Here is a 23719-nt window from a genome sequence, read left to right as displayed (position 1 = left end):
CACCGCGTGACTTTGTCGCCCCCTGTGGCCGCCAGGCCTGCGCCTCTTTCCTCCCTGGAGCGCCTCGACTCAGCTTGAAGCCCCAGGTATGTAGTACGATTTCGACCGCGGCTTCCTCTCCCCAAGCGCCGCCAGCGTCCCGCGTTTCCTGACCGTGGCACAGAGCTAGAGTCTACGGAGACTCTATGTGTGGGCGGGAGAGAGCTGAGAGCAGACGCTTCGCGACGTGAGCTGTGGTGTTGACACGCCGGGAGAATGGGGTGCCGGAGGGAACTGGGAGAGCCACGGAACTTACCAAAATGCCTGCCCTTCTAGACCTGGTCTGGAGTGGTGGAATTCAAGACACGGCCCAGGACCTAGAAACTCAGTCCGTCAGGGAGACTGCCGTGCAGGCAGCGCGGCAGTCTCCCTGCCGGACCATCCAGGTGGGGTGGCCTGGACAACCTCTCCATGAGAGGTCAGACGTGAGGTGGCCTTTGGGAAAGATATGATTTAATTCCTGATCATTGTTGATCATTTGAGGTTGTCTGCCTTTCTGGTCATCTTACCTGGATCTGCTTCCGTTGCCTTTGTGTGATTTTACCCACTGGAAGCTGTCTTCGTGGATTTCCCCAAGAACCTCTAATTAAAAACCTGGGTCTGCTTTCCTGCCTGGTCCAACCTCTCTCCTGAGGTCGAGACACAGATCTCAACTTACCACCTGCTTGCCAGACTTGCCACAAACACTGCAAAGCCCACAGGCCCCAGACTCAGTACTGGATCCCTTGGCTAGTCCCCGTCTCAGCTTCCTCATTCCTGGGACCAGCACCTCCACCTCCCCAGCCCCTAGCTCTGAACACGGAAGTCATCCTTGTCTCCTTTTCCTCTCTTGCTCTTTGATTCAGGTGATAAGTTTATCGCAAATGACCCCAATACCGCATGACACCAATCTGGTGGTTTTCTAGCAGGGATTCCATGCTGCTCCCCCTGCTCTGACGGGGCTTGGCAAAAGGTTCTTTGAGTTCTAGCCTCTGGACTTATATTCAATGCAGGCACTGGCTCTGCAGCCCAGCCCACAGTTGACACTAATGCTGATGCTAGGGCTCCTGGGGTGTGGCTACTCCCAGCCACAAGGACTGGCTGAACTGCAAGAGGCTTCCTGCAGCCAGACAAGTGTGAAAACTCTTTGCTCTTTGGGCTGAGGCCCCAAAACACACTAAAGGAGCTGGACCCTTCTGGCATAACAGGTTCTACAAAGGGCACAGTGTGAGCATCCTGCATGGGTATCAGGTGCTTGGGTTGCAACTACAAAAGCATCCTCGAGACAAGTTAAGGTCAATAAGAAAATGCACACACATTCTAGTTGTCCATTTGAGCTGTTTTTATTTGGTGAACTCGGAATCCTTTATCAGTCAGTAACTCACAAATAAGATAGAATTGTCAAGGCCTTTTTTGAGGAAACATCTTTGTATTAGAACAGTTACCCATGCCTATAGGTGCAGTGAAAGTCAAGAATGGGTGGCATAAGCCAGGGTAAACAGTGCTCCCAAGCTGGGCTCAGAAGGATAGGAAGAGAGAGAGCTATTGTCTGGGTGGCTAGGGGGGGTTACCAGGAGGAGGTGACTGTCCTCCCAGGGGCTGCTACTCAGAGTAGCTTCTTGTCTTTCTGAAGTTCAGGGAGTATAAACTACTTTGCAAAAATGGTCCCCAAGCCTGAGTGAAGACCAACCTGCAGGGCTGACCTTAGTGGGCACAAAGATGCCTCCAGGTGGGTGATGTCAAGATGTTCTGGTACCAGGTCAGCTGAGATCCCCTCCTGTGAATGTTGGAGGTACCGCTTTGCCCTTTTAGGAAACATCATATCCTCCCACCACTAACCTCCCTACCTGCCCTATCTAGCAATCTGTAGCATCTGGGGTCTCAGGGAATGGGGTAGAGGGTGATCCTGAGCTCCAAAAAGTGTCTAGAGGCTCACATAAATCTGTTTTTCAGTTTCCACCCAACTGTGGGCCACCCTCCTCTGCAATCCCAACCAAGCAGCTCAGGAAAGGCAAGCCCACCCCCCACCCCACCCCCAAAGTCCCTATAGCCCATAGGGAGCCCTCAGTTCCCAAGACTCAAAGCTGCTTTCACCCCTGACCCAGGCACACCCACCTAGCTCCTCCCCTTGCTCCCCCTCCTGCCACTGGGGAAGTATTGATTTCTGGCCATTCCTGTTCCAAGCTGTGCTTGCCTGCTCTTTTGGTTCCTAATAACCTGAGTAACCTGGTCAGTGTCCATGGGTGGCAACTGCCTCACCCATTCTGTCCCCTTTCTCAAAAAGACTAATAGGGAGAGAAAAGTGGGTAGAAGCAAAGAAGACCTCAACCTTCTCCACCAAAGCCATCCCCATCTACTCCCTGAAAGGCTGCTCCTTTCCTTGTCATTCAACAAATACTTAACATCGACTACGTGCCAGGCACCGAGGGTACAGAGATGAGTAAGTGCAGGGCCTGTCCTCAGGAAGCTCAGGGGTGGGAATGGGGAGAGGGAATCAAAGCAAGCCAACAATCACAATGCAGGGCGATGAGTGCTGTGATGCAGGAAGCTCAGGACACTGTAGGGATTCCAGAGGGTCAGGAGACCTCTAAGCTGAGCCCTATAGGAGGAGCAAGAGTGGCAGGACAAAGAGGGGGTGAGCCTGTCATTCCTAGACAAAAGGCAGAGAGGCTCCCAAGCAGGGGCCATATTATGCTGGAATCTGCCAGTATTTTGAAGGGGTGGGGGCGATTGTTTCCCATAGTGGAGGCTGGGCTTTGTTGGAGGCTCAGGCCCCTGGGGGCTGGAGGTGAACTGGCTTTCAGCAGGGTTTGCTTCTAGGAAATTGATTCTGGCTGCAGTAAGCTTGGAGGCAGGCCCAGATTCCAGGCAGGGCTCTCTGCCTCTTACCAGCTGTGTGCCTCTGGGCAAATCATTCCCCCTTCAGAACTTCAGTGTCCTCATCTGTAAAATGCAGACAGCAGTTGTGCGGTTCAAGATAAATATTTATTCAAAGCACCTGGAACATAACTGGCCCAGAGGGAGGGAGGAAGGCTGTGAAGCTGCCCCTGCCACCTGACCTGGGTCTTTCCCCCTCCTTTCTTGTCTCCCCTGTGATCTCAGATCGTTCTTGACCATTGTTTATCAGGGAAAGATCACACGGAGAAGCTAACAAAGCAGCCAGGAAGCAGCCAGGGTGGGACAGGGTTGGGGAGGGCAGGAACATGGGCACATTCTCAGAGCTCCAGGAGGTGCCAGGGTAGAGGCCGGGGCTGCGGGCCAGAAGAGCCCCAGCGGGGGATGCGCTAGTCGCCAGTTCCTTCCCCTGAGCTAAGGCCCTCAATCTCCAGAGTTGTTCCCCTGGTCCTACTGCCCTTGCCGTTCCAGACTAGGGAGGGGTGGGGGGTGCCAGCGCTAATAAGGGTCTTGAGACTAGGAAGGGGATGTGTAAGCATGTCCGTGTTGGAGGTGCCAGAAGGTTGTCCTAACTCTAACCCGGAGCGCCTCACCCACCACCCCGTCTATGCTTTTCCAGGCCCCACAGAGCTGGCCAGCCTCCGCCCGCGTAGCCATGGAGGCTCTGGGTCCTGGAGGCGACTGCGCCTCGCCGGCCTCGTCCACTCGCAGCCTGGACCTAAGGCGGCTGTCCGCGCGCGTCGACTCGGCCTACAGCTCTTTCTCCGCCGCCTCCGGCGGCCCTGAGCCACGCACGCCGTCGCCGGCGACCCACCAACTTCCCTACCTGGACTGGGACTACGTGCGCGTGGTGTGGGGCGGCCCGGCCCCCAACGCCGGGCTTCGTACCTCCCCGCAGCCCCGGCCCGCGGCCGCCGCACGCAGTGGGCCTCGTCCCCCCGAGATCCGGGGGACCCCGGGGCCGCTCAGCCGCCAGACCACCCCGCTGCTGTACGCGCTGGCGGCCGAGGCGGAGGCCGCGGCGCGGGCAGCCGAGCCGCCCAGTCCGCCCGCGTCGCGGGCCGCCTACCGCCAGCGGCTGCAGGGCGCGCAGCGGCGAGTGCTCCGGGAGACGTCCTTCCAGCGCAAGGAGCTCCGCATGAGCCTGCCCGCCCGCCTGCGGCCCGCGGCCCCCGCGCGGCCCTCCGCCGCGCACCCGCGCTCCACCTTGCTCAGCCACCCCGGCGGGCAAGCGGAGCCGGCGCGCCCCGGGGCTCCCGCGCCGGGAACCGCCGGCAGGGGACGCCTCGCCAACCAGCAGCGGAAGTGGTGCTTCTCAGAGCCGGGAAAGCTGGATCGCGTGGGTCGGGGCGGTGGGTTGGCGGGGGAATGCTCGGGGGAGGCCTGCTCCAGCTCTGGCCTCGCCAGGCCGGAGCCCCGGGAATGGCAGCAGCGGACGCTGGCAGAGTTCGAAGGTCAGCAGATCAGATGGCTGCCTGCGACCCAGCCCCGAAGCATAGAGGACCCGAAACCCCGGTCCTTGAGGCTCAGCAATGCCTATAGGCCTGCCGGTCGGAGTCGGAGCGCTTCGGGGGAAGTCTTGTCCCCCTGGGGAAGTCCAGGAGGGGTCATGCCCATTGCCCAGGTATGGAAGATAGGGGCTGCAAGCTTGGCTTGGGGGTATCCAGAAGATTGAAAACTTGAGCAACATTTCATCCAACTGCTTGCCTTTCCAGGCTGTTCCCCAAGGAGCAGAAACCCCCAGACCGTTGTTTCAGACCAAACTTTCTAGGTGAGAGACATGGTCCACTCTGGGGACTGAAAGCTGGGGGGAGGCAGCTTTCATAGCTCTTGCTCAAGAAAGAAGAGGGCCTCCCACTCACCCTCAGTTTGAGCCTTCTGTCTTTTGCAAACCACATCCCCTAATCCCACCCCCAACACCCTACTGTCTCTCTGGTGCAGAACCAGAATCTTCCTTCCTAGTCCCTGTGGTCAGTGTGGGGTCCCTGCTTCCAGGTTCCTGACTCAGAAGGAAGTTGCAGTGGTGTGTTCTGCAGAGGGCACCCAGAGCAGTCCCTCTGACTGTGAGCAGAGGGCCTCAGAGAACTGCATTGTGTCTGCCCGGCTCCCATCCCTTCCTGATGATGAAGTTTTCCTGGAAGAAGCCCCACTGGTCAGAATGAGATCACCTGCAGACTCCCATGCTCCCCTGGGGCTCCCAAACAGGTGAATTCCCTCAGGCTTTCAAGCAGAGTGAGATACCCCCTTCCTACACACATCTACAAAATGCTGGAGAGGCAGGGAACCCTCTCCTGGCTGGTGGCTGGGAGCCAGGGTGGTGAGGTGGGGGAGGTGGATGGCCCTTGGAGGCCACCATTTATCTTTGGCTAGAGCTTTTTCTGATTTAGTGTCTCTTCCACTTCCAGTGTCCATGCCTCTGACCAGCAGTACGGAGCTGGCTTGGGTCAGAGGGCTGACCAGGCTATAATCCCCTCAGAGCAGCCCCTCCATGAGCACCCAGAGACTGCAGGGGCGGATGACTGTTGGCAGGGGGTAAACGGTTCTGTGAGTGTCTCCAGGCCTACATGCTGTAGTCCCCCTGGGACTGCAAATGGTGACATTGCAAGCTTGGACCCCACTGGACTGCTGACCACTGATCCCCCCACAGCTGCAGAGACTGACCCCCTCAAACCTCTCCCAGGTGATGCCCTAAGACCTCCAGGCAATGATACCGCAGGGCCTTCTGACCACACTGCCCTGGATTGGGGCACTGGCCAGACTGGTTCCAGGTCAACATGGCCCAGTCCACGCCTTGAGGAGCTGGTTCAGGAGCTGGCCAGATTGGATCCCTCTCTGAGTGACACTCTCACCTCCTATCCCAGCCCAGAGCCATCCCTGGGCCTGCTGGATGGGCTGATTCCTTTAGCCGAGGTCTGGGCTGCAATGAGGCCAGCCTGTGGAGAGGCTGGAGAGGAAGCATCTGGTACTTCCGAGTCAGGGTGAGTGAGGGGTACCAGGGACTCGGGATTCTAAGGCCCTGCAGCCTGGGGCAGGACGACCCAAGGAACTCTGGTTTTGTCCCCAGCTCTTACCTACTTAACTCCACCCAGCGCCTGCCAGCTTCTCAGGAGGAGACAAGCCCTGAAAACCTTACCACCCACGCTGTGCCTGACGAGCCATGCGGCCCGGGTCTCCCCGAGCCAAATAACAGCATCCAAGCCAAGAAAGTGAGTGTGGAGGGGCTATTAGAGGCTGGGCTAAGTCAGGGCCCTGCCCCCAGACTTAAGTACCCACGCCCTCCCTGCAGGTGGAGCTGGCGGACCTCCTCCAAAAGACACTAAGGGAGCTTCAGGCCGAGCGGGAGCAGCTGCAGGGAGCGGCCCAGGCTTGGGCCAGGCGCGGGGCTGCCCTGGAGGCCGCGGTCGGCCAGGCCTGTGCACCCCAGGAGCTCGAGCGGTTCAGCCGGTTCATGGCCGACCTAGAGCGCGTGCTTGGCCTCCTGCTGCTGCTGGGCAGTCGCCTGGACCGCGTGCACCGCGCCCTGGCCCGGGCGGGGGCAGACGGCGACCCTGACGAGCAGGTAACGGGTTTGGGCTGGGGGAGGGAGGGGCGGTGAGGGGCCTGCGGCCTCCGGCTGGAAGCCTCCCGGGAGCGGCGGCACCCTCGCCCCGCTCACGGCGCCCTCGCCCCGCGACTCCAGGCCTCTCTGCTGCAGCGACTGGGGCTCCTGCAGCGGCAGCAGGAAGACGCCAAGGAGTTGAAGCAGCATGTGGCGCGGCGCGAGCGGGCCCTGCGCGAGGTGCTGGCGCGCGCACTGCCCGCCGACGAGCTGCGCGCCTATCGCGCCCTTTTGGTCGGCAAGGCCGTTGTCCTGGCCCAGCAGCGCAGCGCGGACGAGCGTGTCCGCCTACTTCAGGACCAACTGGACACAGTCAGGACCGACCTTGACCGTCGTCCTGCGACTCCCAGGCCGGCCTGGCCCCCGGCCACCCGTCCTCCGGATAAACCGCCCTTCCCCCCTCCCCTCATCTAGTTACAGGGGGTGGGGGTGAGGAGCATTGCCCCAGCCTCTCACCCACGTGAGTGGGATGACGCTGGTTTATTCGGTGCTTTTCCCTTGGGGTGGGGAAGACCCAAGGCCCGGCCTTCCTGGGGTACTTTTTCCGAGTGTTCTCATGTGGCCTTACCCAAGTCTTGCGGATTATTTGGTAATTAACTTATGAATTTTAAAGTCTGCAGTATTCCGCCTTTTCGGTCAGTGTTGGTTGGAGGGAGAGGAGCACTCCAGCTTAAGATGCAAAAGGGCCATTTTTTTCCCTCTCAATAAAAAATTGATGTGAAGTGTGCGTATCACCTGGAGCCTGGCTTGGAGGAGGGATCTTGTTTGCAAACTACAGACACCTGCCAGACTAGAGCAGAAGAGAGATTTGTTGGAGGACATCATTCAGGCCTGGGGATCCCTAGAAAGACTGAAGAAACAGGCTTGAAAACTGGAGGGGCCAAGCAGATGTTGTCACCAGTAGTCCCTAACTATTCTGGTGACTGCATTATTACCACGAAAGCCTAGGCCTGATTGGCTGAGGCCAGGTCTCTTTTGCTGGTTTTTACCCAAGCCCCCGACATGAGTAGTATAGTGGAAGTGGGGGACTGCCTCCCTTCAAGATTCAAGGGATAGGGAACTTCCCCAAATGGAAAATGGATTCAGATGCTTTGCTGCCTGAAAACCCTGATGAATGTCAAGTACACTTGGACATTTGGGGACATTCATTCCAAGACCCAGAAAGAACTTTCTTCCTCTTCCAATTATGTTGGATAATTGGATAAACTGAATTTATCCGCCTTTCCTTTGGAGTCCCCACTAGGTCACCCAGGCTTAAGGAGGGCAGTTGGGGAGATGGGAGCTGAAGGTGAGTCATGGGGGACCTGGAGACCTATTATTGTGGGGGTGGTGCTGAGGAGATGCAGAGGCAGCTTTTCTTGTGTTCTGGAGATGCCAGTTTGGGGATGGGCTAAGGTTGGGAGTTAAGGGCTAGAGTGGTATGAAACAGGACACACACTCCCCTCTGTTTGTGTGTCAGTCCTGTGTACATAGAATCAATGTTCAGTTCTCAAATATACATTGAAAATCTGCCTTAGTATTTGTAGCTGCTAAGGCGAGGGACAAGAACATTGTTCTTGTAAATGTTCAGTGTATTTTTGGAAGCTGGGCACATTGATAGGCATGTGTATGTGTATCTAAAGCCAACAGACCTCAAAGTGAGAAATCTCTGCTTCTGGGCTCGTTTTCTGATGCATATTGTCACTAAGTGCAACTGGTTGGGAATTTTAAATGGTCGTATTCATACCAAAAGCATTAGTTATAACAGTCGCGCTATTGAGCACAGAACAATGCTCACATTGTGCCTTTTTATAAAAAACATATGGGGCTCCTGCTGATTCTAACATTATGCTTTGCTTTTCTCCTTTGAACGCTGTGGGCGGGGCCTCCGCTCTAAGATCCTCTGCCTAGCAGGGCAGCTCGCTTCAAGACGCGTTCTGGATGGAATCTACTTATTTCTGGCTTTTGCCCTGTACAGCCCCCATTGCATTCTCCCATTGTGATATACATAGAAACACACTTAACGTCGTCCATTAGGCCAGTGGAAATTGTGTATTTCAGACAAAACACTCCCAGCCCGGGATGGGCATGAGAAGCAGCGTCTGCCATTGTCTGGTTAAACTGCACTTTGGTTCTTTGCTGGTTTTTGCCATGGGGAAATATGAGGCTTCTGTGCTTGTCTCTACCAGATCGAGAGAGCCCACAAAAGTAGGGCCACAACTCCTGCGCCTGTCCTTCCATTTTGCCTCTCTCCTTCCTGCCCCAGTTTATCTCCCTTCCACACCACGTTATTCCTTCAGAAGGCAAGAATGAGCTCAGCATAGGTGTTCGATATTGGCACCACAGACTAAGATTAGGGGTGGGGTGGGGGCCAGTACCAGAAGTCCGGTGAATTCCACCCTCCTGGACACTGCCAGCAGAGGGCACTGTTTTCCTCATGATGAAAGCTTCTAGCCACGCTTTACCACCCGCAGCCTCCCCAGCTACCAGGCCCTCTGGGCTAGCCACAGGGACGTTGCTTTGTCCTGAGCAGTGTCCCTGTTGGACCTGAAGGCTGGGGCTAAGCCTTTGTGTCTGTCGGAAAGAAATCCTGGGCCGCCAGTTATGGGAATGTTGGCTCCCTTTCCTTTGCCACTAGGCCTTCGTTCGAAAGTCGTTGGCTAATGAGGAGTGGGGAGGGGGAGGCTGGGGGTTTTGATCTCGAGGATCAGTATCAAAAAGAGCCTTACGTAGTTCCCCACGGTGGAAAAGAGGGTTGCTTGGGTCTCTGTTGGGGTTTCTGTCCGCACCTCCCCAAGCCGCCTGCGCCCCGCCGCCCGCCGCCTGCTGGTCCCGCCCCCAGCCCTGAGGCCTGCAGCGCCCCGCCCCGATTGAGCAGAGCGCGGTTGTTGCCTGGCAACTGGTAGCCTCGGGGCCTCCCTCCTCTCCTACTCGCCTCATCCCGCCCCCCCCCCCCGCCGTTCCTAATATGGATGTAATTAGTTCACTTTTTACCTTCTGACTGTAAATTGGAAACAGAGTAGGGAAGCAAGGTTCCGTGGTTCCCAAAGCGACGCGCAGTCTGGCTGGAGCAGCCTGCTCCTCACACCACGTACCTCGGCGAGCGGCTGGCGTGAACCTCAGGAATCCTCACGGGAACAAATTACCTTGCTTTTCAGTCACGTGTAATTCAGAAGCTTATGAGGACGTTTAGGTCAAATGTGGTTGAGGACCGCAGAGAGAAGAGGTGAAATGCTGTAAAGCAGTCCTCCCAAAGACCCCGTAGCGTTACTGTCACAGCCTAGCTACAGTTTAGACAGACAGTCATGATGGGTGTTTACCTGTTGTCTTTGAAACTTAAGTCAGCACTGACTTCTCACTAGGAGAACTTTTTCCTCCCCTTCTTGAGGAGAGGTCCAGACATCTCTCTCTCTCTCTCTCTCCTCCTCCTCCCTCTCTCACTATCTCTTCCTTATTTCCTCTTTCCTGCAGTAATATCTGAGTTCATCTCTGCTCCACAGGTTCAAGTCCAGAGGTGTGGCAGTTCTGGAAAGGTGACGCCAGCCATAGAGGTTCAGGGCAAAAAGCTATCTGGAGAGCGACAGAGTCTATTTATTAAACCATTTTAAAAGGTCAAATAATTTCTTCCAGGAAAAGGCAAAGAAAAGGGGGGAAATATGGGTCCTGGGTAGGCCCAGCTTTAAAACCGTGTGTGGAAGGGTGCTTTCAGTCCAGAAGGCTGAATGACTGCTTGTTTAAGACTGGAAGTTGTGGGGTGGGGATGCTAGAGGAATGTGCATTAAGAACGGCATTGTGATATTTTAAATAAAGCAATATTTTCCTTTTGTGGGGAAACATTTTTCCTAGTAGAGTCAATGTTGTTGTTTATATATACAAATACTAACATGGTAAAAGAATGGTGATCATGTAGAACAATGTCACGAATCAGAGATATTTGGTTTTGGAATGCAGCCAGATATCGCTTTGGGACCAACTCGGCACTCCTGGTAATATTTCAGGATGGTGTTGCAGTTCACAGACGACTTTACCTTCTCATTCCCTGTGTTCCTTCCTCCCCACAGCCTGTAGCATATGTACTGTCAGTTCCACAGAGAGGGAGATGGAGCTTGGAGTCTTGGGTGACTTGCCTAAGATCACTAAATGAATAAAGAGCTGAGATGAGACCACCTTGCTTTTCTGCAACAGGACACTGTAATGGAAAAGAGCAACAGGATGCCATCCTGACTGTGAGAGTTAACTAGCTGTGAGGCCTGTACAAGTTACTTAAAGTTTCTCTAAGCTTCAGTTTCCTCACTTTAAAAATCAAGATACTACCAGTGCATACCTTGTAAGGTGGTAGTTAATACCTGCAAAGTGTTTACAACTGTGCCTGGCACTCAGTAAACACAGGTCATATGTGTGTTACCCATACCCTGGTCTCCATTAGGTAAGTAACACATGCTCAAGAACAACCTCCAGGGACTTCCCTGGTGGTCCAGTGGGTAAGACTCCACGATCCCAGTGCAGGGGACCCAGGTTCAATCCCTGGTCGGGGAGCTAGATCCCACATGCAGGCTGCAACTGAGAGTCCGCATGCCGCAACTAAAGATCCCACGTGCTGCAACTTAGACCCAGTGCAGCCAAAATAAATATTTTTTTTAAAAAAAGAACAGCTTCCATCCTCCTTAGAGGAAATGTACAATTGTATTAAAAAGCTTGCTGTGGGGGCTCCCCTGGTGGCGCAGTGGTTAAGAATCCGCCAGCCAATGCAGGGGACACGGGTTCGAGCCCTGGTCGGGGGAGATCCCACATGCCCCGGAGCAGCTAAGCCCGTGCGCCACAACTACAGAAGCCTGCATGCCTAGAGCCCGCGAGCCACAACTACCGAAGCCTGCGCGCCTGGAGCCCGTGCTCCTCAACAAGAGAAGCCACCGCAATGAAAAAATAGCCCCTGCTCACTGCAACTAGAGAAAGCCCACGCGCAGCAACAAAGACCCGGTGCAGCCGAACAATAAAAATAAAAATAAAAAGCTTGCTTTGGACATGACTCATACACATCTACATCAGCGATTAACTCTTCCCCCATTAAGAGGAGTGATTCTCTTCCCTGTGATCATTTTAACCAGGTAAATTACCTTAACCAATGAACAACTATTTTTTTGTCAGTTGTTGGAAATATCCTTCCACAGGTGTACCTCCTGTTAGATATTGTTCTTGAAAACTTTCCATATGCATATCAACTGTAATTTCCTACTGACTTACAGTTTCAGAAAGTTTTAGCCTGCAGGGAAAAAGCAGTGGTTTCTAACACCTGAATTTATGCTTATTGATCCTAAACCCTTGCCAAATGTTTTTACTTCACTGGGCAGGCTTGCAGCACACAAAGATTCTTCTGAAACACAAAGATTCTTCTGGCAGTTGAAGAACCCTCCTCTGATTTAAGTGTGCCATAAACATTAGTTATTGTTATTACTACTTTGCTGGTTTACATTTTGTCTTTCTCAAAGCTGGTCATACCTGTGTGTGTGACCTTTGTTACCCGTCTCAGTCAAGCCTCTCTTTTACCATGAAAAATCTCTAATATTTTATCCTGTCCTAGACCTTCAGCTACTGAGATTGCTTTAATTATTGTCTCCTGTCTTTTTTTTTTGTTTTTGCAGAGGCAGAAGACTTTAATTTTCATTTTGAAATAATTTATGCAGCTTAGCTAGAGTTCCAAGCAAGGAAGGTGGAAGAGGTCAGATCCGGGCCTACATTTACCTACGGTTTTTGGCTACCATATCCATGTTCGGTTGACTCCTTTATTTCGCAGAGAAATCCAAATTCTTTCAATAGTAGAATGCTTGAAAGAAGCAGAAGGATGAGGAGAAAAGTGAAAAGAAAAGCAAAATACAGTAGCAAGTGCTGTAGAATGTTTAAGGGAAGTACATCATCACACAAGCAGGAACAAAATGGGAGACTTTATTTCATTGCTTAAATCAAAACATTCCATGAAAGACTGCCTTAAATAATTTCAGAGGCCTCACTGATACATATATGGGAGGGGAGCCCCAGTACCCTGTGCCACAAAAACTATTTGGTATAACTAATGACATGCAAACCCAATTTGCAAAAGCAGAGCATTATTACAATATGATATAAAAAGGTTGGTTGAGCAAATAGATTCCACATCTTTAAAATGGGAAAAGAGCCATTTTAATTACACTGTGTTGAACCTGAGAAATCTTGGCAATACTTAAAACCTTCTCAATTACAAATAGGAGCAAAGATACAGATGAATCAAGCCACCCCTCTCTAAGGTCACTGAGCAAAGAGATTCTGCATTTGCTATTTTGGAATAAGTTGTTTGCTTTCAGATGGCTTTTTAAAATGGATATCACGTACCTTTTGCTTGTACAGAACTTTCATATAAAATAGTTGCTCCTTAATTGTATCTGTTACTATTTAACCAGTGATTTTTCTAGTGTTATGCTATGACATTTTTTTCTTTGAATGTTCACCTACTGCACTGAAAGGCTCAGCCGGATTTGAAAGCCACAGATTCAGAAACATGGCACAATGGTTCAATTCACAAATAAATCACACTTTGAAAAATTAAATATTCATGCCATATCAAAGTAGCCAGCCACAAGTGCCAAAGACACGTTTATATTTCACCATATAGACAACCACAAATGAAAAGTATTTGCCAAAGTGTCTCTTTTCTCTCATTGTTAAATCACTTTTACACCCAAGATGTACTTGTTTTCTAATATTTAGCATTCTCAGTACAACTGAAATTAATTACATTCACAATGGTCACATTCTGTGTTCAAGACTCTCTGGAATCTTGATTGCCTAAAATGAGGTAGATAACCATTCAAGGGTTTTGTTGGTTGGGACTAATTTCCTTTAGATCTTGATCATCTTTTTTTTTAAATAGAATTCCAAAATATTTAGCAAAAGATTGAAAATGTCTGAGCATTTTGGAAAAATATACTTTCAAAAGGTTTTTTTATGAAAGTTGTTTTACCTCATTTCAATTTAAAAACAGGATAAAAGCATCAAATTACAAAAGCACTACATATCTTAAAGCTGACAATCCATCATCACACAAAGCTCTAATTCTGGCTTGGGAGTATATAGATGCAGAGGCATCGGGTTAAATCATTCAGGGGCCAGACCAGCTGCTGCCCCTTAACCTTTGATCCTAAATTTCAAATTTCCTCCCAAGTTCAATCCTGACTTCTGTAGTTCTTCACAGGAGACTCTCACTGACATCTTGAATCCCATCTCTGGAGAAAGATAAAGCTTCAGACAGAAGCTGGAGGCGTAGGCCCACTTGGGTAAAACAGGCTGCAGTGGACAAAGTTGGAAACAAGATGGAGTCGAAGGTGTTGGACCGCCGCCTTGGGCAGGCTTAGACTGTGAGAGGCAGGCCTGATTAGAGCAACTAAGCCGTAGCCTCAGGAACCGTCAGGTTGCTGGGGGTAGGCTGGGCACTAGACCAGCCAAGGGCCCCGGAGTGGGTCGACGGGAGATTTCTGAAAAGACCTGCAGACTACTGCGGGGTTTTGTCTTTTTACGAGGAGCCATGGGCGAGGCACCCAAAAATTTGCTTAAGGAGCCTGACTTCCTCATGCCTCGAGCCAGATCCTGGAGCATCAGGTCGTCGGCCAGGACGCCCAGAAACGCGCTGGTGGTGGAACTGAGGATGGTGGCGGCCACCTGCACCGGGCGCCGGGCCGCAAAACTGCCACTACCACCACCGGTCGCATCGGGCTCGGTAGAGCTTCGCAGGCCGGGGTCGCCAAGTAGGCGGCGCAGCGCGTACGAGGCGCCGGACGGCAGGTACTGGTAAGCGCGCCGCCCGCTGTGGTCACGCACGTGCACCTGCGCACCCAAGCGGACCACCAGCAGCACCGCTGCATCTTCGTGGCCATGCAGAGCCGCCAGGTGCAGCGGCGTGTAGCCACCGTGTGAGCGCGCGTTCACGTCGACCCGCGCGCCTCCACGCCGCGCGATCTCCACCAGCTGCTGCACCATCTCGAGGTCGCCACTCTTGGCGGCCCAATGCAGGGCCGTGAAACCAGACATGAAGTCGCGTTTGGTCGCCAGGCCGAGGTCGCGCAGCAGCAGCCCGTGCAGCTGGTGGGTCCAACGGCCCCCGGCAGTCCGCACTAGCCACTCGTGTTCGGCCGGCTCCAGGGGGACGGCGGACGGCGGCGGTGCGGCGGGCACCTCCTCGGTGTCCGGGCTCAGCAGACGAGGGCCGGCGCGCGACAGGCGCCTCAGGTGCGGGGAGCGGCCGGGGCCCAGGCTGAGGCCCAGGCCGGACTCCTCTACTGAGAGCCGCCGCAGCAGCAGCGGGGAGCTCCGTGGGCTGGGCTCCTCCGACAGCTGCCGACGCAGGCCCTGTTCCTCCGCCCGGATCCGGAGCGCCGCGGGGCCCGGGACGCAGCGCACCGGCAGCATGCAGGGTTTTTGCGGCAGCGCGCGCGGAGGGGGTGGTGGCGGCCCTTTTGTCAGCCCAGGCGCAGGTTCCGGGTCTGGCGGTTCTGCATGGGGCAAAGCTGCCTCCGACGGTGCCATGGACGGTGGGGCCACGTCTGCAGAGAGTCCCTCGGAGGGCTGGGCCAGCTCAAAGGCTGTAATCTGGGGGTCCGAGGGCATCCCTGACTGCCGGGCTGGGACTAACAGCAGCCCCTTAGTCAGCTGAGTGGGCTCAGAGGCCTGATCCCCGGGGGTGTCCTGTGGCTCTGATGGCGGAGCCGGGTCCTCAGGTGGTTCCACCGCCCTCTGCGCCGAGGCCAAGGATGGAGCCCCCGAAGCAGCGGTTTCCCCCTGTGAGACGGAGGTGATCTTCGACGGCGGGGCTGATGCCTCCGGGGTGATCGAGAAGCAGGAGGGAAGGGGCTCTGGTCCCTCCCGGAGCCGCGGCTTCTTCCTCAGCACCACAAATTTGACGCCGTCGAGCTCCTTCACCACGGCCACGTCGTTGACAAACTGCTTGAAACGGTCCCTGCGGGCGGCGCGGCCGCGTGGGTCGCCGGCATCCAGCAGCGGCTTGAAGCGGCTCAGCAGCTCAGAGTTGCGCACCTTTCCGCCGTTCTCCTGCAGAAAGCCCAGCACTGCCGCCTGGCTCACCCCGGCGGCCGCAGCGGCCGCGGCCGCGGCCAGCGCCATGGTCAGTCCGGTCGCAGGGGAGCCGGGGCCTCCCCCTCCCACCGACCAGCTGTTCCCGGTTGCTGGGCAGGTGGACGTCGCGGCGCCAGCTGGGACGCACTGGAGCCGGGGTTCCAGGAGTCACGTCCGCCTCGGCTAGGCTCACCTGATGGTTTTCAACGAGGCGTAACGGGCGTGTCCCTGAAGCTGGACCTCGGTCATGCCTGCGCCGCGGGGCCCGGGAGTCTCCTGGAAAAAGGAGCTGGGAGCCGCGGCGCGCGCCCCCCGCCGCCGCCCCGCCGGGCTCCCAGTCTTCGGGGGTAGGTTTCTGCCTTTATATTCTGTCCAATGGGCGCTGGGCTCCATCCCCCGTGCGCGGTGCTCGCCTTACCGGTGACAGCTGCCACCAGGGACGCGGTGGGAGTGGGGGAGCGGAAATTCTCCACCGCCCCTCCCAACTCGGGAATTAAAGGCGCAGTGCCAGGCTCGGCTCCGGGTTGCTAGGTGGGTGTGTTCCCTGTTCCCCAGGGATGCCGCGGTCGACAGGCGAGGCAAGGATTTTTATTCCTTTCAGAAATATTTAACTACCACAAAATACCTGGCGATTGCTTAAAAGCAATAATTCATTTAAAGACCATCAATACCTCTTGAATTGTTGATTGCGTTTCACGTAGGAAAACGGCTTCATGCAACTTGCAGTAAAGACAATTTGCTGTGCGTGGCAATGCATGTCACCCGAGGTTTAGAATTTTCTTATGATAAAATAATACATTTTCACATTGAGTTTGGGGAATAAAACCACAGGAAAACATAAAGAAGGAAAAATATCACTTGAAATCACCATTAACATTTTGACTATTTTTCTTCTCCCTCCCCCATACACATGCATATACATGTTTATGCTTCAAAATACGAAACTAAAATTGGAATCATGCTATGTTTTTAAAAGTTCACTTACTCTACAAGTATTTGTTGCTCACCTAGTTTGTGCCAGTACTTTTTCAGACTGTGATACATCGATTAGCAAAACAGATAAAAACCCCTGACCTAATGGAGCTCCCATAGTGGGCTGGGGGGAAGGTGGGGAGGGACAAAGAGAAGTGATATGGTAATCTGAAAATTGTATAATATGCTAGAGAAATACTATGGAAAAAATAAAGCAGAGTAAAATAGAGGGGCAGGTTGCAAGTTTGAACCCTGTGTTTAGGGGGTAGGACTCACTGTGAAGGCCACAATTAAGCAAGGACTTGAAGAGATCAGGGACTTAAGTAGCTACGTAGGAGAAGAAGCTTTTTCAGCTTCTTCTTTCAGCAGAGGGACCAGCCAGGGCAAAGGTGGGATCAATTTCTTAATTTACAAACACAGTACTACAAATATATAATCAGAGGCACCGTAGTACTTGAAGAGAGCAAGACTCTGGAATCTCGCTCTCTTGCACTTTTTTTTAAAATTAATTTTTATTGGCGTATAGTTGCTTCACAATGTTGTGTTAGTTTCTAATGTACAGCAAAGTGAATCCGCTATACGTACACATATATCCCCTCTTTTCTGGATTTCCTTCCCATTTAAGTCACCACGGAGCACTGAGTAGAGTTCCTTGTGCTATACAGTAGGTTCTCATTAGTTATCTAGTTTATGCATAGTATCAGTAGTGTATATATGTCAATCCCAATCTCCCAATTCATCCCACCCAAAATGCCACACTTGAGTCTTAGCTCTACGTTGAGCTACTTGCTTGACCTCTCCGTGCCTCAATTTTCTTACCTGTGAAAGGGGAGAATGACAATAATTACACTTACCTCAACAAGTTGTTGTGAGGATTCTGTGAGAAGGTAAACATAAAGCACTTAGAACAATGCTTGGCCCACAGTAAACGTTCAAATTATTGGTAGTAGTATAGCCACTACTATTATTCTTACTCATTGAAAAAAAAAAAAAAAGAGAGAGAGAGAGAACGGTCTTCCCTGGTGACCCAGTGGATAAGAATCTGCCTGCCAATGCAGGGGACACGGGTTCGAGCCCTGGTCCGGGAAGATCCCACATGCTGCGGAGCAACTAAGCCCGTGTGCCACAACTACTGAGCCTGCGCTCTAGAGCCCATGAGCCACAACTACTGAGCCCGAGTGCCACAACACTGAAGCCCGCGCGCCTTGATACCGTGCTCTGCGATAAGAGAAGCCCCCCAACGAGAAGCCCGTGCACCACAACGAAGAGTAGCCCCCACTTGCCGCAACTAGAGAAAAGCCCGCGCGCAGCAACAAAGACCCAAAGCAGCCAAAAATAAAAATAAATAAATAAATTTATATTAAAAAAACAAAAAGAGAGAGAGAACATGTGAAAGGTCCCCCTCTCTCCAATCCCATTTCCCAGAGGTAATTTCTGTCTTTTTTCTTTTTTTTTTTTTTTGGCTGCGTTGGGTCTTCATTGCTACTCATGGATTTTCTCTAGCTGCAGTGAGCGGGGGCTACTCTTCGTTGTGGTGCGCGGGCTTCTCATTGCAGTGGCTTCTCTTGTTGCAGACCACAGGCTCTAGGCACGCGGGCTTCAGTAGTTGTGGCTCGCGGGCTCTTGAGTGCAGTCTCAGTAGTTGTGGCACATGGGCTTAGTTGCTCCGCAGCATGTGGGATCTTCCTGGACCAGGGCTCGAACCCTTGTGCCCTGCATTGGCAGGCGGATTCTTAACCACTGCGCCAGCAGGGAGGCCCAATTTCTGTCTTCAGTTCTGTTTCCAGAATGCATTCAATTTAATCTACTTTATAACCTCGTTTTATACTATATTGTGAGCGTTTGCCCCAATGACAGTAACTATTCTTTAAAAAATATATGATTTTTAAAATGACAGGATCACGTATATATAGTAATACACTTTATTTTTTATTTTTTTAAACATCTTTATTGGAGTATAATTGCTTTACAATGGTGTGTTAGTTTCTGCTTTATAACAAGTGAATCAGTTATACATATACATATGTTCCCATATCTCTTCCCTCTTGTGTCTCCCTCCCTCCCACCCTCCCTATTCCACCCCTCTAGGTGGTGACAAACCACCTAGTTGATCTCCCTGTGCTATGCGGCTACTTCCCACTAGCTATCTATTTTATGTTTGGTAGTGTATATATGTCCATGCCACTCTCTCACTTTGTCACAGCTTACCCTTCCCCCTCCCGATATTCTCAAGTCCGTGCTCTAGTAGGTCTGTGTCTTTATTCCCATCTTACCCCTAGTGTCTTCATGACCTTTTCTTTTTTTTCTTCTTAGATTCCATAAATATGTGTTAGCATACATTATTTGTTTTTCTCTTTCTCTTTCTGACTTACTTCACTCTGTATGACAGACTCTGGGTCCATCCACCTCACTACAAATAACTCAATTTTGTTTCTTTTTATGGCTGAGTAATATTCCATTGTATATATGTGCACATCTCCTTTATCCATTCATCTGTTGATGGACACTTAGGTTGCTTCCATGTCCTGGCTATTGTAAATAGAGCTGCAATGAACATTTTGGTACATGACTCTTTTTGAATTATGGTTCTCTCAGGGTATATGCCCAGTAGTGGGATTTGGCCATTCTGACTGGTGTGAGATGATATCTCATTGTAGTTTTGATTTGCATTTCTCTAATGATTAGTGATGTTGAGCATTCTTTCATGTGTTTGTTGGCAATCTGTATATCTTCTTTGGAGAAATGTCTATTTAGATCTTCTACCCAATCCAAAAATGTGCAGAAGACCTAAATAGACATTTCTCCAAAGCAATGCACTTTAATTGTTTTCTTACATTTAATAGTCTACATTGTTTCTGGTTTTTAATTCTTACAGATGGTGTTGCTTATATATAAAACTTTGTGCACATTTCTGATTAATTCCTTAGGATAGAATCCTACAAGTAGAATTACTAGGTCAAAGGGAATTAATTATTTTTAAAACTCTTGGAAACTTTTTGCTAAGTTGTTTTCCAGAAAAGTTACAGCCCCATGAAATTCCCTTGTGTTTCCCTCACTGACATTGAGTAGTATCTTTCTGTTTGTCATTTTGAAAGTCAAAAAATTTGTATCTCATTCTAATTTCCATTTATTTTATTACTAATGAAGTTAAACTTTTCCCCTCGTTTTTATTGTCTTTGTTCTTTTGTGACTTGCCCTTTTCCCCATTTACCCATATTTTCTTGTTGATATGTAGTTATTCACCCTTTATTATATATGTTGTAAATATTTTCCCACTTTGTCATTTGTCCTTTAATTTTGTTTTCTGATGACACTTTCATTTTTAGACAACTAGTTTTTAATTGCAAATATTGTATCCTTTTAGCTTAAGAATATAAGTGAAAAATACGAAGGTACATCTCCCTTTTAAAAAACTTTTAGCATCAGTTTACCCTGTAGCATCAAGCAGTCTACAACAGAATGACAACAATGTCCTTGGGAAAAGTCCTTGTGTTTTTACCATAGAATTATAAATGTAATCAGCTATCATTTCTCTTTAAATATTACCCCTTCTTTAAACCCAGGTCAAATCCCACCCCGGTCAAGTCTTCTGCAACTGCCCCAGGTGTATCATCCTCTTCACTCTTCTGTAGTTTATTTCAATGAACACCTATTGGCTATCTTTGGGTGCAAGGCAGTGAGCCAAGTCTTCTGGGAAGAAGACACAACCTTCCTTTGAACAGCTTACTGCTTAGTGGAGAGAAAAGCACAACTAATTGTGTTACATGTCCAGATGTAGTGAATGCTCTGTGCTTTCTAGCAGGTAGATTCTAAGAGAGGCACCTGGGAAAATCTTCAAGAGACAGGCTGTGAGAACAAGATAGGGGAGGGCTTGGAAGTTGGACTATGAAGGCTGAATTCAGGGTAAAGAGTCTCTAGTGTGTTTTCTATTTAGGGTATGTGTCAGAGACACAGAAGAAGATAATGTTTGAAAAGTAATCTGGGGTCATGGATGGAGGACCTTATATGCTAGTTTGGACTTTATCCTGTTTGCAGTAGAATGCCATGGAAACCTTTCTTCTTTTTTCTTTTTAAAAAGTAGCTTTAATTATTTCCCGATTATAACATTCATAATGATGTTTTCCCAATTCCCAGTAGTTTCCAAAATATGGAAAGAACAGATCACATGTTAGAGAGAACCACTCTTAATATTTTTTTGGTTTATTCTCTGAGGTTTTCTATTTACATCCATAGATATATAAACAGCCATATATACCGTTCTACACAGATAGAATTAGACCACTAATTGTTCCATAACTGTTGCTCCCTTAGCCTGTTGTAAACAGTGCTGATGTGGTGAATGGGTGGAGGAGGGGGCTCTGGAGAGGTGATGACAGGGTCCCTGCGAGAGATGGTGAGGGTCATCCAGCTAGGGCAGAAAGACAGGTATGGATGACAAAGAAGTTTCAGGAGGAGAACTTGCATTATATTGCCTGTTTTCATTTTTAAAGTCACATTTCCTTCATTGCCATTTTCATGTCAATAGCTACTTTTTTATATTTTATTTTCTTAGCTTTTTCAGGACAAATTGTTGGGTCCCTTGGAAAAATCATTTCCATGATCTCATAGGTAGTGGAGCCTCAATCAACTTGGAATTTTTTTACTGCCCCCTCTCTCCAAGGGGATGAGGGAGAAGATTCCCCTGTTAAAGATCATTATTGATTTTTGTGGTTTGAACTCATTCTGACTATGATCACTAAGAATAGGCAAGAGATTAAATACTTTGCTTGTACTGAATTGCTGGTACAAGCAAAGTTTACTGATAATGCTTAACAGGCTTCAGGCTCTGAGCTATACAAAGAAATGTGCCCAAGGTCACAGTTAATAATTGGCGGAGCCCAAACTCGAACCCCAGCCTGTCTGATTCCAAAGCTCATGCTCATTCACTGTGCAAAATTGGATCACCAGTACATAAAACTGATGTTCTGTATGTTTAATAAATAAAGTAGGGAAGAAGTCGTCAAATAAAAATCTAGCTTAAACCTTTATACTTGTGCATCTGAACGTACTCTGCTTTAATATTTTAAATGATTAGTTTATAGTTTGAGGAGACATTAGGATGAGGATGCCAATGACATCCAGTTCCCCAGGCTGCTTTTAAATTTTGGTGCCCTGCTGCCAGTGAGGCCATTGAATCAATTCTTCCAGTGACCCAGAAGTTTGCCAGTAAACATTAGGAAAATCAAACGTAAAATGTATATTTATAGCAAGGGTAAGATTCTATAATGTGTTTTGAACATGGGAGAAAGCAACAAGGACATTTTTTTCCTATCTCAGTAACTTAAATTTGGAGGAGGTCAGGGAAGATGGCCCTTTGCATTTTTAAAGGCACATTTAAAAAAATATATAAAATTAAAACCCTTCATAACTGTATTATATTATGTTATGTTATGTTACATTGTTATATTATGTTATATTGCATTGCCTGTTCCAACCCACAATGTGCTCTGAAACCCATGCCTGAGCCTCATAGAAAACCGTAGTGGAGGCTTTATGTTTCCAACTGTCTTGTCCCTGTCATGGTGGTGTGAATAGGCCCCTTCCATTAGGCTTAGTCCACCACAGCCTGTCTCTTCTGCCCCCTGCAGGCTCACCAATGCCTGTAAGGAAGAGGAGTGTCTGGGTCCTCACCAGGCAGGGGTGCCAGGGACAGAGGGGGATGGGCTACCCAGAATGTCTGTAAAGGGACTTTGTCCGGATATCAAGCTTTTGCAGTCCTAACTTCAGGAACAAATCATGTTTTGTTCTTGCTTACCAGCCCAGGGGAAGCAAGAGGGCCTCTTTTTTCTCACACCTGTGACTTGTTAAGCCAGTCCTCTCTGAGGTCAAAGGGACTTTATTTATGTCTAAATCTTGGTGACAAATGTCAGATCCTTTGCCTCTTTTATAAACTGAGTTTTCATACCTGTGATTCATTTTTCAGGCTTCTTATCTGACTCCTCAGACTGTTGCTTGGTTGCTTGATAGGGAACAGGAGACTTGATCCGTGAAGACTTGGAGAGCTGTGTCCTGGTCAGGTGTAGCAAAACAGGATGCCCTTTGCTGCCTTTAGTCATCCCTTCTTGGCCTGTTTTATTCTCATAGACGAGTTTTGACTTAAAAAATTACATATATTTTTAGACCCCCAGAGAGACCTTTTGGGGCTTTCACCTGGGTCAATGTCTACATTAGGATGGCTTAGTTTGAGAGGACTGCAAAATGTTGTTTTAAACATTTCCTTAATTGTAATGTAGAGTCCCTGCTTGGGTCAGGGTGGACAAATCAGCAACCCAGAGGCTGGCCTTCCATTCTATTATGGTTACCCATTCAGATGGGCTTGGAGATGACAGCACCAAATGTTTGGATATGTGAACTCTACCAACAGCATCTGGCTTTAGAGATGGACAGGTGGAAATAGCTCAACTCTTCCCTAAACTCTTGTTGCACTAGCATACCGTATTTATCTTGCCTTCCATGTGACAACATGGATAAAGGGAGAAAGAGGGGCTTCCCTGGTGGCGCAGTGGTTGCGCGTCCGCCTGCCGATGCAGGGGAACCGGGTTCGCGCCCCGGTCTGGGAGGATCCCACATGCCGCGGAGCGGCTGGGCCCGTGAGCCATGGCCGCTGGGCCTGCGCGTCCGGAGCCTGTGCCCCGCAACGGGAGAGGCCACAGCAGACGGAGGCAAAAAAAAAAAAAAGAGAGAAAGAATCCTTAGACATCAACTTATCCAACTTCCTATTCAACGTTTCTAAGAGCTCATTAACAGAGCGCTCAAAATACAATAATTTGAAGTAAGTTATACGAAAAGACTGAGAGTTATATGTTGATGGAGACCCTCCCTTCTAGAGGGAATGTGTTGCGGGGAGGAGTCTAGCTGAGGTCTGTGTAACAGAGGGAACAGCAAGAGGTGATGTGGGCAGGCAGTAAAGGGCTAGTTCCGGGTCATCAGAAGGTCTGCTTGCTTGCCACTTTGAGACTATCAGCTAAGTAAATATTGAAGTTTTTTTTTTTTTTTTTTTTTTTGCGGTACGCGGGCCTCTCACTGCAGTGGTCTCTCCCGTTGCGGAGCACAGGCTCCGGACGCGCAGGCTCAGCGGCCATGGCTCACGGGCCCAGCCGCTCCGCGGCATGTGGGGTCCTC

The 23719-nt window shown here is 50.3% G+C and overlaps 2 protein-coding genes across 3 annotated transcripts; one reads left to right on the top strand and one right to left on the bottom strand.

Annotated features, from left to right (window-relative positions):
* Positions 1–4: 4 nt before the first annotated feature.
* On the top strand, positions 5–7278 carry SHROOM1 (shroom family member 1). 2 transcript variants are annotated; one of them, XM_028493232.1, is made up of 9 exons: positions 16–86; positions 2303–2458; positions 3533–4537; positions 4629–4684; positions 4909–5118; positions 5319–5891; positions 5978–6119; positions 6200–6472; positions 6593–7278. In XM_028493232.1, the coding sequence occupies exons 3-9, from the start codon at positions 3569–3571 to the stop codon at positions 6923–6925; spliced, it is 2556 nt and encodes an 851-aa protein (XP_028349033.1). In that variant the 5' UTR covers positions 16–86; positions 2303–2458; positions 3533–3568; the 3' UTR covers positions 6926–7278. The 2 variants fall into 2 exon arrangements, with proteins under 2 accessions (XP_028349032.1, XP_028349033.1); XM_028493231.2 differs by lacking the exon at positions 2303–2458 and having other exon boundaries at positions 5–86.
* A 6646-nt stretch (positions 7279–13924) lies between these two features.
* Positions 13925–15634, bottom strand: SOWAHA (sosondowah ankyrin repeat domain family member A). Its single transcript, XM_007106270.1, has one exon. The coding sequence runs from the start codon at positions 15632–15634 to the stop codon at positions 13925–13927; it is 1710 nt and encodes a 569-aa protein (XP_007106332.1).
* Positions 15635–23719: the final 8085 nt, after the last annotated feature.

The sequence above is a fragment of the Physeter macrocephalus genome, chromosome 8, assembly GCF_002837175.3.
Source record: "Physeter macrocephalus isolate SW-GA chromosome 8, ASM283717v5, whole genome shotgun sequence".
Lineage (NCBI taxonomy): Eukaryota > Metazoa > Chordata > Mammalia > Artiodactyla > Physeteridae > Physeter > Physeter macrocephalus.
This window is presented reverse-complemented; position numbering and strand designations above follow the sequence as displayed.